Source organism: Aedes albopictus, chromosome 2, assembly GCF_035046485.1.
Source record: "Aedes albopictus strain Foshan chromosome 2, AalbF5, whole genome shotgun sequence".
In the NCBI taxonomy this organism is placed as follows: domain Eukaryota; kingdom Metazoa; phylum Arthropoda; class Insecta; order Diptera; family Culicidae; genus Aedes; species Aedes albopictus.
In genome coordinates this window covers 472,382,882-472,396,641 of record NC_085137.1, presented here as the reverse complement: position 1 = coordinate 472,396,641, position 13,760 = coordinate 472,382,882, and the positions used below count along the sequence as shown (strand labels likewise).

Sequence of the window (13,760 nt, the reverse complement as noted above, 5' to 3'; positions counted from 1 at the left end):
AGAATACTTTTACTTTTTTTTTCATGACAAATCTTCTAATCAAATTTCCTAAGTTTCTAGCAGGAGCTTTCCTCAGTTTCTGGTAGAAGCTTTTCCTCTCGGAGAACTGCTGAAGCTTCTACAATTTTCTTTCTTCTGGAAAACGTTTATCATGATTCTGGGAGCTTCCCTCAGACTTTGAGAAAACCTTTCTCAAACTTCTGGGAGATTCTTTCCCAAGCTTCTAGAAGAAGCTTTCCCAAGCTTCTAGAAGGAGCTTTCTCAAGTTTCGTGGAGAAGATTTCTCAAGTTTTTGATAAAAGCTATCCCAAGCTTCTGGAAGGAGCCTTCCCAAGCCTGTAGGGGAAGCTTTTCCAATCTCCTGGGAGAGTTACTGGGAGATGCCTTTCAAATCTTCCGAAAAAAACTTTCGCAAGTCTCTGAGAGAAGGTTTCTCAAAAATTTTGGAAAAAAACTTTGCCAGGAGAAAATTTCCAAGCTTCTGAGAGAAGCTTTCCCAAGTTTCTAGAAGAAACTTTCCCAAGCTTCTGGGAGATGCTTTCCGAAGCTTCTGGGAGAATCTTTTTCAAGCGTCTGGGAGAAGTTTCTCCAAGCTATTGGGAGAAAGTTTTCCAAGCTTCTGGGAGAAGTTTTTCCGAGCTTCTGATAGATGCTTTTCCAAGCTTCAGAGAGAAGTTTTACCAAGCATCTGGGAGAAGCTTTTACAAGCATCTTGGAGAAACATTGCTAAGCTTCTGGGAGAAAATATCCTAAGCTGTTTGGAGAAGCTCTCCCAAGCTTCTGGGAGAAGCCTTTTCCAAGCTTCTGGGAGAAGCTTTTTCTAAACTTCTGGGGGAAGCGTTCGAAAGTTTCTGGGAAAAGCTTTTCCAAGCTTCTTGGAGAAGCTTTTCCGAGCTTGTGGGAGAAGCTTCCTCAAGCTTCAGGGAGAAGCTTTAGTAAGCAACTCGAAGAGGTTTTCTCAAGCTTCCGAGAGAAGCTTTCCAAGCTTTTAGGAGAAGCTTTCCCAAGCTTCTGGGAGAAGTTTTCCCAAGCTTCTGGGAGAAGCTTTTCCAAGCTTCTGGGAGAAGCTTTTTCTAAACTTCTGGGGGAAGCGTTCGAAAGTTTCTGGGAAAAGCTTTTCCAAGCGTCTGGGAGAAGAAGCTTTCCCAAGCTTCTAGGAGAAGCTTTCCCAAGTTTCAAGGAGAAGCTTTCTGAAAGAAGTCTTCCTAAGTTTCTGAGAAGCTTCTGAGAGAAGCTTTCCCAAGCTTCTGGGAGAAGCTTAAAAAGTTTTTGGTTGAAGCATTCTCAAGTTTTTGGGAGTAGCTTCCCCAAATTTCGGTGAGAAGCTTTCCCAAGCTTCTGGAAGCTTTCCCAAGCTTCTGGGAGAAGCTATCCCGAGCTTCTGGGATAAGATTTCTCAAGCTTCAAGAAGAAGCTTTATCAATTTATCAAAGTTTCTGGAATAAGCTTTCTCAAGCTTTCCAGGGAAGTTTTTTCAAGCTTCTCGGACAAGCATCTAAGAGAAGCTTTCGCAAGCTTCAGGGAGAAGCTGTCCCAAGCTTCTGGGAGAAAATTTCTCAAGCTTCTAGAAGAAACTTTATCAATTTATCAAAGCTTCCTCAAGCTTCCCAGAGAAGCTTTTTTAAGTTATTCGGAAAAGCAACTGAGAGAATCTTCCGCAAGCTTCAGGGATAAACTTTCTCAAGCTTTTGGGAGAAGCTTTCTCAAATTTCTGAGAGTAGCTTTCCCAAGCTTCTGCGGCATTTATTTGTAAGCTTCTTGGAGAAACTTTTGCAAGCTTCTACTAGAAGAAGCTTTCCAGAGCTTCTGGGGAAAGTTATCTCTATCTTTTGAAAAAAAAACTTTCAAACTTCAGGGAAAGACTTTCCAAGCTTTTGAGAGAAGTCTTTTTTATCTATATTAACGAGATTTTTAGCCCTAGGCTAGTTCATCTCGGGACCCACGCTTTACTTCCCTTCCGAAGGAAGAACTCACATTTTGTATGAGTTTGTCGGAAGTGGGATTCAATCCCAGGTCCTCGGCGTGACAGTCACGTACTTGAAATATCACACCAGGTTCGCTCCACATTTTTGAGAGAAGTTTCTACAGGCTTCTGCGTATCAAAAAGCTGATACCAATATCTCTATAAGGATTGTATCCTGCTGGACCCGGCTTGGTCCGGGGTTTTACTCCTGCTGAAAAACTATGAACGCAGGTAGTCCATTGCCCTAAACATTTTTTAAACTTCTGAATTTGCAACAGTTTAGTCAGTAGTTCCTCCGAAAAAAAATGTTAGGCAGTGTTCCGGCAATTTTCAAAGAACTCATTTAATAATTCCATTGAAAGAATCGTCAGAATTTTTTTCCATAATTTCCTTTAAAAATTCTTGCCGTATATCTTTTTAAAATTTCTTTGGCAATTTCTTCAGGAATCAACCAGTTTTTCTTTTGGAGATACTTCCTAAAATGTTTTTATTGTTTTCAAAATATTCTCCAGAAATTAATGTAGAAATTGTATTTGAAATCACCTTAGAAATTAATTTAGAAAAAAATCCGGCATATCATTTAAGAATATCTAATGATTTTCTTTAAAAACTTCCTGGCATTTTGTCATAGTTTTCTCTGACAATTTCTTAACCCTAATAGGATGGTGGGGTCAATATGACCCAGACAGGCTCGCTGGACGTACACTACGCCATCGTAATGCGTCTAGCGTAACATCTTAGGAGGGTGAAATATTTCTTCTACTAATTTCTTCAAGAATTCATTCGATATTTTGTTCAAGATTGCAATTCGTGTAGGAATACATCCGCAAATTCCTTAGAAATGGCCTCGGCAGTTTTTTTTTAGTTTCTTCAGAAACCCCTTTGAGAATTCCTTTAGTCACTCTTCCGGATTTCATATTCAGAAACTGTGGATATAATGGTGGCTAATTATTCCGAATTTTTTCTGGAAATATGTGTAGGCTCGCCTGTAAGAATACCCCCGACAGATTATCTTAAAATTCGTCCTGTAATTTATTTTGAAATTCTCCCGGCATTTTTAGGGGATACTTTAGTGGAATAAAGAATTCCTCTACAATATCCTATAACATTTTTTTCAGGAATTCCTCTGACGCAACTTCTCCGGCAATATTTTGATACTTTCAGAAAAGAATTTACTTATGAATTCTTGAAAAATTGTCTAAGGCATTTCTTAGGAAATTGGTCGGAGGAATTTCTAAATAAATTCCCAAAAAAATTGCTGCATGAATATCTTTAAAAATAACTACAAAAATGTCCTAAAATAAATCAGATTTTTTTCAATTGTTAGAAGAGTAACGTGAAGAAATTGTCGGAAAAATTCCTCATCAAATTGCCTGAGAAGCTGATGAAGGAAATTCTAGAGTAACTTTCGAAGAGATTTACGGAAAAATTCTCAAAGAATATCCAGGAAAATTTCAAAGGAAATTGCTAGCACAATTTCTAAAGTAACTAGCAGAGGAAATTCTGAAGAAATTGTTGGAGATGTTATTCAGGAATCCTCAAGTAATTAAAAAATAATTGTAGGAGAAATTCGTATGCAATTTTTCTGAATATACTTAAGAATAGCTCATGTAATTTAATTATAAACTGGCATGTTTTTCAAAAAAAAAAAGTCAAGATTTCTATTCATTTTTCAGGAATATATTCGATATTTTCTTTGAATTTTCGTCTGGAAACTTCTTTAGAAAATATTGTTGGAAAATTATTTTAATAAAAAAAAACTCTTTCGAGAATTACTCCGGAAACTTGTGTAAGAATTAACCTGTAAACTCCTTTGAAATTTCTTCGTCCATTTATTTTAAAGTTCTTCTGGTAATTCTTTTAGAAAATCCCTTTGAAATTCCTTTAACCACTTCCCCAGATTTCTCTTCAGATATGTTTGGAAATACATGAGCCTACAGGAAATACACGATCCTGTAGGAATGCCTCCGGCAGATTGTTTTGGTAATAATACCTTCCGAAATTGCTGTGGTTATATCCTAACACAATCCTATAAAAATTTCTTCAGGATGACGATTGCTTTAGAAATCTCTCCGGCATTTTCGAAAGATTTCATTGAAAGTTTTATATAGATTTTTTGACATTTTCTCAGTAACTTCTCTGAAATGTCCTCAAGAAATTTTTTAGGCAATTACTTTAGAAATTGCTCCGGAACTGTCTCCAGCAATATCTTCAGGTGATAATTCGAAATTTCGGCATGGAATTCCTTTGGAATTTCATTTAGTAACTTGTCTGGCAATATATTGAAATTTTCAGAAAATAATTTACCCGTGAATTCTCGAGGAATTATTGGAGGCATTTCTTAAGAAAGAGCAAAAGAAATGGTGCAGGATTTTTTTTTGAAAAATTTCCTAAAAAATGCTGGAAGAATTTCTAAACAAATTGTCGAAAGAATTCATCAGCAATGCATACGATGCTAGCTCCAATATTTTCTGTGAAAAATTTCTTAGGGAATACTCCAGCAATTTGCTTACATAATCATCCGGCCATTCTTTTAGACAACTTTTTAGGCAATTATTATATAAAACTTTTTTGAGAATCCCTCCGGCAATTTGTGTAGGAATTCATCGGCAAATTCCTTTGAAATTTCTTCACCAATTTCTCTTAATTCTTCTCTGGTAGTTCTTTAAGAAATTCCTTTGGAAATTCTTTCAGGCATTCTTCAGAAATTTTTGGAAATTCGTTTCTTCAGAAATTATTGGAAATACATGAGCATGCATTAATGCCTCTGACAGTTTATTTAAGAAATCCCTTGGGGAATTCCTCTGATTATTTCCTAACAAAATCCTACAACATTTTCTTTAGGCTGACGATTTCTAAAGAAATCCCACCGGCATTTTTTCAAGGGATTTCTTCAAAAGTTTTACATATTTTTTTTTGAATTTTCTCAATAACTTCTCCGAAATGTCCTTCAGGAACTTTTCCGGCAATTACTTTAGAAATTCATTTAGTAACTTGTCCGGTAATATCTTGGAATTCTCGAGGAATTATTGCAGGCATTCCTTAAGAAATTTGTCGCATGCATTTCTAAATAAATTTCCAGAGGAGTTCATAAAAGAATTACTGCAGAGATTTCTTAAGAAAAAGCCAGAAGATTTTTTAAATAAATGCTGGAAAAGTTTCCAAATAAATTTTTAAAAGAAAAGCGTTTGAAGGAATTCACCAAGAAATTGCCTGAGAAATTGTTTAAAGAAATAATCACAGTAGATTTTCAAGGGATTTACGACAAGGTCCTAAACAAGTTGCCAGAAAAAATTCAAAGAAAATTGACAGCACAATTCCTTAAGAAACTTCCACAGGAAATCCTGGAGAAATGGTCGAAGATGTTCCTAAAGAACTTATAACAGAAACTCTTCACGAAATTGTCTTAGAAATTGTCGGAGAAATTTCTAAAAAAATTGTAGCAGAAATTCAAAAAAAAATATAAATAGAAAAGGGACTCTGTAGAAACTGTAGGAGGAATAATTCCTTAAGGAATTAGCGGGAAAAATCCTGCAATAGCAGAATACTTAATAATCAATTATCGGAGAAAATATTAAAGAAATTTCTGAAATAATCCTTAAAGAAAGAAATCCTGAAATAAATTCAATGGAATAAAAACAAAAAATGCCGGAGAAATACTATACAAAATTGTCGGAGGAATCTTTAAAGTAATTTCCGGATCAATTCCTCAATAAACCTGATATACATTGTAATGCATAATTGATCGGACAAACGTTGATTTTAATACAAAATGGCCAACTTTGAGATGCTGTAACTATGGTTTGCTTTGATTGATTGCGCTCAATTTTTGACACGGAACAACAAATATGCTGAATGTTACGTCTACCAAGTACAACATGTTTTCGTTCACAGGCCTGGGCGTGACAGGGCGTTCAAAATGTGCAAAAGTGATCGAACCGCGGTATCCCTTTGATTTACGGGTGAGTTCCTGAAGAACTTGTCTAATGTATTTACCGGAGAAATTCCAGTATAAACTTTTGGAAAAATGTTTGAAGGAAGTGTTGCAGAGTTTCTGAAGAAACTGCTCCTGAAGATTTTTTTTTCCAAAAATTCTTCAAGAATTCTTCGGCAAATCTTTTCGGAATTCAACGATAGTTCCTTCAAAAACTCCTCCGGTGTATATTTAATTTCTCCGGCAATTACTTGGCGAACTTCTCTAGTAGTCTCCTAAGGAACTCATCCGACCATTTCTTCAGGAACTCCTCCAGACATACCTTTGAAAAATTCTTCCAAGTTCCAAGAATAATTTTTGAAGCAATTTTTTGCACGAATTACGAAGAAATAGTTATAAGATAATGCTGGCGAACTTACTTACTGTTTTTTAAATTTATAATTCAGTTTTGATAAATTTTCTGGAATTTTTACAAAAGGCAGAGGTTTTCCTGGTTATTTGTTCCTCAAGAATTCTTCCAGAAAATCTCCACTAAATCCTCCAGCAATTTCTTCAACTATTCCACCAGGAATTCTTCCTGAGTTGCTTTCAGGAACTTTTCCAGAAATTCGTCTAGGAACTCATCCAGTGATTCTTCTAAGAATTTCTCCAGGAACTTCTGCCACAAATGTTTAGCTTATTGGGCGCAGTGGCTTGGGAGAAATCAATAGCGGAGGTTTCCTGGAACTGGAAACCACTAAGCGACGTCTTGAAGAAATTACTGGAGCAATCTCTACAGGAGTTTCTAGAGAAATCTCTTTGGAAAATCCTGAAGCAATTGCAGAAGAAGAATTCTGCAGGAACATCTAAAACAATTTCAGAATCAGTTTTTGGAGAAACCACTGGGGAACAGCTGAATGAATTTCTGGAGAAACATTCTTGGAAGAATTTCTGGAATTCCTGAAAGAATTTCTGAAGAATTTCTGTAGGAATCTTTGTATTAATTCCTATTCAATTCTATCTATTCTATTTTGGTGATCGCACAGTCAGTATTAAAATGCATCTTTGGAGTAACTCTAGAAAACAAGCGAGGAATTTCTGGAGTAATCTCTGGAGAAGCTTTAGCAAAAAGCTCCAAGTGAATTTCCGAAGATACTTTTGCATTAATTCTAAGATTCTTGGAGCAAGTATTCGATAATTACCTGCAGAAATCTCTGAAAGTATCCGCAGATGAATCTCTGGAGTAAATCCTGGAAAAATCTCACGAGGAATCCTTGGATAAATCTTTGAAAGAAATCCTAAGCAATCTTTTGAGGAATTGATCGAGGAGTCAGGGCTTTCTGGACGAATTTCCGAAAGAGCTCCAGAACAATGCCAGGTGGAGTTTTCGAAGAAATTCTTGGGGGATACGTAACCAAATCCCTGGATCAGGATGAATTTTATCAATTAGCTCCAAAGGAATTCCACAAGGTATTTTTGCATTTATTCTAAGAGGAAACCGAGGGGGGAACTGTGGATCAATCACTGGAGGTACGTGTGTTTAGAGGAAGCTTTTTAGAAACTTCTAGAGAAAGTTTTTGAGAAACTTTTGGAAAAGTCAATAGAGCAATCACTGAAGATTTCATGTAGTAAGAAGCTCTGTAGAAAATCTTGAATGATTCTCTGGAAGTATCTCAAAACTAATCCTTGAAAAAAAGGAAAACGTGGGTGAGTCTCTGCGAAACAAGTTCTGGAGAAATCTTTGAAGCAATTCTTGTGATTCCTAGAAAGGATTTGCTCGAGAAGTCTTGGAAAGTTTTTCTGGATGAACTTCTGAAGAAACTCCTCCAGAAATACTTCTAAGAAATTCTCCGAAAAATTCTTTAAAAAATCCATTGACAATTTTATTATTAATTCCTCCAGAATTCCTTTGCTAAACTATTCAAGGAATATTTCTTGATATTGCGTTACGAATTCAATCCGTAATTTATTCTGGAATTTCTCAGATTTTTTTTAAGAAATCCTGGATATTTTTGTTGCAGTTTCCTTTGACAACTTCTTGAGAAATTTTCTGAGATATACCTTCAGCAATTCTTCCGAATTTTCTTTAGGAATTTCTCAAGAAATGAAATAATGAATTCGTCCGGCAGCTTTTGAGAGAAGGTATCCTGTGGTTCCAAGGAAAAACATCTCAAGTGTCTCAAGTTTGGCGAATTCTAGGAAAAAAAATCCAGAGACTTCCAGAAGTTCTGAGAGACATTTTCAGCGTGGTATTGCCCGCTGCAGCTACGTGCTACCCCCATTTGAGCTAAGAAAGTGAATCAGCACTGTGACAGTGTTGAATGGATTCCATGTGAATCCTGTGCTAACCCACGCGTGAATTGTTTCCCCGGAAAATTGGTACAAATATAAACGATTGCAATGAAAACATGTAACGTTCGACACCCTCCCTCTCCACTGGGATAGTTCAGAAAACGAAATAAACACGGAAAACCTTTAAATGTTCCGAACAGCAAACACACACACACTTTGCATCTGAACTGAGAGCAATTCTGGTCCCTGGACTTTGAAGGGCACGATCACCATCCAAGGCCACACCAGCTGCTTTATACAGATGAAAAGCGCAATAAAAACTCTGTATCCACTCTGTATATTGCGCTCTTAGTCGTTCCAGAGTAATGCACGCAGTACCACTCGAGGCGAAATGATTGTTTGTACAAGAACGCTAGTGTTTAAAATAATGATGGCAAACCGCGTGATGGCGGCGGTGTCGTCAGCAGCGAATGGGATGAGACTCTCGCGTTAGAAAACAGGTAGGTATTCAGAGTTGCGCTACTCACCCGCTAATTTCCGACGACGTGATCGGTTGCGTTTTGAAACGGAACGTCTCCCGTCGCGAACTGGCACTGGTTCCGGCTACGCTACGCTTGGGCACGGCACCGGAACTGGAACCGGGACTTGACGAAGCGGTGGTGGTTCCATTGGTGCCGCCATTTCCCGCCGTTGCTGGCGGTGACGATAGGAACTTCTCCATGTGTTTGATCCGCTCGGCGACGGAAATGATTGGTTTTTCGATGTTCTGGATCTGGGGGACGATGGCGGCCGCCTGAACTGGGTCCGGATGTTCCAGGGAGCGGCTTCTGATCAGGGCTCCGTTCGGATCCGGATCGCGATCACCGAACGAGCGTCGCTTGGCCGGGGAGTCCGTTTTGAGGATGGAGCGCTTCAGTTCTTCCGAGTCGGAGTTCTCCTCGCGGCTGCTCTTCCGGGAGGATTTGAGGATCGGTCGGATTTCTTCCGATTCCGATGAGTATTTCTTCTTGAGGATGGGTTTGGGGGTGGGCAGTGGTTGGCTGTCCGATTTGAGGATCGGGCGGATCTCGTGATCGTGCTCATGATCAAGTAGCATATCCTGGCAGATTTCAGCTGCGGCGAGGATCACCGCTTGCGAGATCGACACGTGCTTGGGCTGCTCGTTGGGAGTGGAGGTAGAGGAGCTGTCGGTTTTCTTCTTGAGGATTCCATGAGTGACGACGCTGTTGACGGCAGTTGAGCTACCGCTGCCGCCACCGCCAGCGGTGGAAACGTCCTCCTTGGATTCGTAGGATTTCTGCTTGAGAATTCCGTGCTGGGTGCCGTCCTCGAAGCTGTTTCGGCGGGTGTGCTTGACCAGGATGCTTCGATCATCCGGAGAGTGACTTCTACTGTATCTGCTTTCGTCCAGCGAGCAGCGTTTCTTGAGAATTCCTTGTCGGCGGTTCGATCGTATGGGCGTGTCCACGACACTTGGGGAGAACGTTACAGGCGAGGTATTGCTCGAGGCAGAACTATTGGATTCGACGGTTTTCCGTTTTAGAATTGACACGATATGGTTCGATGCGGGGGAAATTGCTGCAGACAGGTGGCTTTCTTCCATGCTCTTGGCGCGAATGATCGGCGATAGGCTCTTCTTGCGCTGCGGAGAACAACTCTTCCTCTGGTGCAGATGTTCAAAATGTTCCACTGAGCTCATCTTGACCAGCTTCTTCTCGTAGGATGATCCCATCGCAGCGCTGTTACTGCTGGCCGGTCTCGGTGGGTAGTCTTCGTCGTTGTCCCCAATCACAATTATATCAGTCTCATCCAGTGATTGTATAAAATGACTCTTGGGACTATTCTCTATCACGACAAATTCATCGTTGAACTTATCGTCGAACAGAATCCGGTTGGCCGGTCGAGGCGAAGATGAGCGACTTCTCCTAACTTCTCGCATCAACAGCAATTGATCGGTGGCCAGTTCTTCTTCCTCCTCGTCGCCATCCTCCACTCCGTTACTGTTCAGAGCGTTAGGACAAAGTCCGGAAGGTCCGGCTTCCATGAAATCCACATCAATCTGATCCACGTGACCGCGGACCTCATCCTGCAATTCCTCCACATCCAAAGGCACCATCAATTCCTGACTCTGGTCCAGCACCTGGTCCACCTGGAAGAAGGGAAAGATATAATCAGAAAATCTCATCAATTCCATAAGTTATCAGAATAGAAAACTATCGCGTTTATCCGTTATTTTTATTTACCTCTTCCTTCCTTTCAATCAATTCTCGATCCTCCTTCATTAATGGCACTTCTTCGAGGACCTTCTCCACTTCCTCCTCCTCATCCTCTTCCTCGGATCGTTGACGATCCTCCTGCTCCTGATCCATCCTCTGTTCCCCTTCGTCATCCTGTGGCGTCTGTGGCCGCACAATCTGCGGCGAAGGAACTATGGCCGGCACCCTCGACTCGTGCTTCTCCAGCGTGGGCGATTTTAACATTTGGCTAAATTTAGAATATTGTGACACCACTGCGGGCAGTGGCGAATCCGGCAGTGATGCTTCCTCTTGAGGCTGCTGCTGCTGCTCGGCATCCGAAATTCTGCTATCTAGTTGTCTATTGTCTTCTACCATGCTGCTACTGCTGTTGCTGCTATCACGGCCTTGCAATTCCTCCGGTTCTATGGCAATCGCCGCCGCCGCCGCCAGTGTGCCGCTCGAACTGGAAGATTCCATAACGAAGGTGGCCTGGGAAGCTGTGGACGTTGGAATCGGTGACGGTGTGATCCGGGATACCGAGGTTTCGAACGAAAGCGCAGGCGATGGGGACGTGGAGGATGAGGTTGCCGTTGTAAGCGACGCAAAGGAGGACTGGGATGGGTTCGGAGCCAACTCGGTCGCCGTCTTGGTCGTTGCCGACGAGGAAGAGGACGATGAGGATCGTGGTCCCGGTGAGGTTGTGGGTGAGGTGGATTTTTCCACGGGAGGCGACGACTTGCGGGGGAGTTTGCTGGGGGTCGTCGTCCTTGGAGCTGCAACCGGAACGGCCGATGAAATCGTCCGGGTGATGTTGGCATTGCCGCCGTTGACAATGTGGGTTGAGGTCGGCGGGGAAGTGGAAACGGTTTTGGAAGCAACAATTTCCGGACTGGAGATTGGAGCACTTCCGGATTTGCTGCGGATGCGGTGCCGTTCGGTTGACGAGTGTCCTGTAATGGGGAGAAGATGTATCAGAATCTGGAGAAGATTTAAGATGATTGGGGAAATGTTTGGCTGACGACATTTCTACAAATGAGAGCAACACATAATGTTAAAATGGAGGGAATGACGTTATTTATCTGAAAATGGAGAATGGGGTCGACCGATGGGTTCTATAATTTAGTTAAATACCAGAATCAAAGTTACATGTAAACATTTCTGAAGAAATTCATCAATGGGATTGCTTTTAGACCTTTCAGAGAATAAAAGAAGATACCTGAATGAATCTTCTGTTAGGTCCAAAAACTAGTGCAAATTCAAAACTCTGGAGAATACTTTGGAAACTTTTTGAGACAAGCCGGTCCTGGATCTTTTCGTAAGTAAGAACTCATAAACAACGTTACAGCAAATTTTCCCGTACTTAACAAAACTGGTGCTTCAAAAATAAGTTATTTTCATCAAATTTTCAGCCAGAAATGACCTTGTGGGCATTTTTAACGGACAGTGGAGGCTTTAACGATCATACGAACATCATCATAATGTGTAACACCCACTGAATATGTATGTTTTTGACTTAAATTCAAACTAATGTCCTCTATGGGTCCAAAATTCGACCGTTACCCTATGAATCGCAGGAGAAATGTCTCAATCCCTGCTGCATGAATCTATAAAAAAGCCCCGTAAGAATCCCGGGAAAAATCAATGAAAGAATCCCGAAAGAATTCAATGAGCGAGTACTGGGAGTTTCTAGAGGAATTTCTGATGAAATCTATGAAAAAAACTCGAGATAAAGCTTAGGAAAAAATCAGAAAAATACCCTGAAAAAATTCTTGCAAAAATCGCTAGAAGAATCTTGGAGGAGCATCTAAAAGAATTTCGAGAGAGAATTCTTTAGGAATCATTACAAAAACCTCGTGAGGAATTGCGAGGGAACACCGGGATAAATTCATAAAGAAAACCGGGGATAAATCAATGAAGGAACCCTTGAAAGGATCCAGGAGGCAGTGGCGTCTCGTCACTTTTTACCTGTTCAACGCCCCTAAAACTTACAATTGCCGAAAATATAGGATCAAAATAGAATTGGAAATGATCGTAAATAGCTAATCTCGTCATTTTCTACTAATGACAAGCAAATTTCTTTTTTTTTTTTTTTTTTTTTTGAAGAGTGACCAGGTGGAGCTGCAACTAGGACCAATACTCACGATGGACTAGACGATGTCGTCAACTTGAGCAAAGTGTGTAGTAATTAGCATTGGGTCGTAGTAGTTTTAAAAAATACTGTTTTTAACTTTTCCCATCGCACTAGTGCACTATGGGCCAGAAATCAAAATTTCGCGACAAAAGTCAAAAAAGTTGTTTTTCTAAGATCAATCAATTTTCATATTCGTATTATTGTTTGGGCTATGTTTGATTATATGCCGACTGATTTTTTCGATTTGTAACAAAATTGTATAGTTTTTTGTATGGAGAAACTTCTTATAAGCGAAAATTCTCGTTTTTAACCAATGTTTAGAAAAATGTGATTTGTGGTGAAAAATGTGCCCAACAAGTATAACGCATGCGTTTCCTAACAGTAAATTTAGTATGTTTTGCATATTTGGTGCACAAATTGTGATGCTTTTAGGTTTAAAAATAAATTTTACAATATTTACTCAAATTTTACGGTTTATTTGCCAATGTGTTCAGAAAGTAGGAGTATTCGACCGTATTCGACATGCAACCGGTCTAGGATGCTAGTTTGGACTCTTCTTTTTCTAATGCTTCCGGACTTTTTTGCGGGAATTTGCGGGAAACCAAGTTAGAGTGATTTTAGTGCTTGCTTTAATTTTACAATATTTAACGCTGTGCTTAAATAATCATCCACTCTTGCCATTACGACGCAATGACTTTATGGCTTGTGAAGCAATATACATAGCAACAAACTACTACCATTCTGGAAGATTTTTTTTAGATATAAATGTGATTATAAGCTTTAACATCAAGACCACACACTTACTCAATGTGCAAATTTTCGGTATATCAATCCGTGTGATCAATTAGAATTTTAAATTAACTCAACGTACATACATATGTACAGATGGATATATTATTAATGAAATTAGGAACAAATCCACAGCTCAAGTGAGATTTGTCCTCACGACCCTTATATACTACACAAGTGCTTTACTGACTTAGCTACCGAGCCAATCAATGACACGGCATTTTAAATATTACAAGGAAATTTAAATATGTCTATTTATCGCAAATATATCCATCCCACTTGTACATATGTACAAAGAGGGAACGTAATTTAATTATTGTTCAAATACCGGCTCCAAATCATTTGGTCGACTGTCATTTGGGTGATTGCCGCTGGGCCGAACGCCATTTGGCCGAAAGGGTCATTTGGCCGAACGCCATTTGGCTGAATGCCATT

The 13,760-nt window shown here is 39.9% G+C and overlaps 1 protein-coding gene across 23 annotated transcripts in view; it reads right to left on the bottom strand.

Moving 5' to 3' along the window:
• The window catches only part of LOC109414826 (supervillin), a 1,049,091-nt gene that overhangs the window by 344,716 nt on the left and 690,615 nt on the right, over positions 1-13,760 (bottom strand). For 22 of the 23 annotated variants that reach the window (XM_062854057.1, XM_062854059.1, XM_062854058.1 and 19 more), the window contains 2 exons: positions 10,412-11,355; positions 8,696-10,317 (listed from right to left, as the gene is read on the bottom strand). In XM_062854057.1, the coding sequence (XP_062710041.1) occupies positions 8,696-10,317; positions 10,412-11,355 (2,566 nt within the window). Of the gene's footprint in view, positions 1-8,695; positions 10,318-10,411; positions 11,356-13,760 lie in introns of those variants that run through there. The other variant, XM_029870811.2, reaches the window with a different exon arrangement.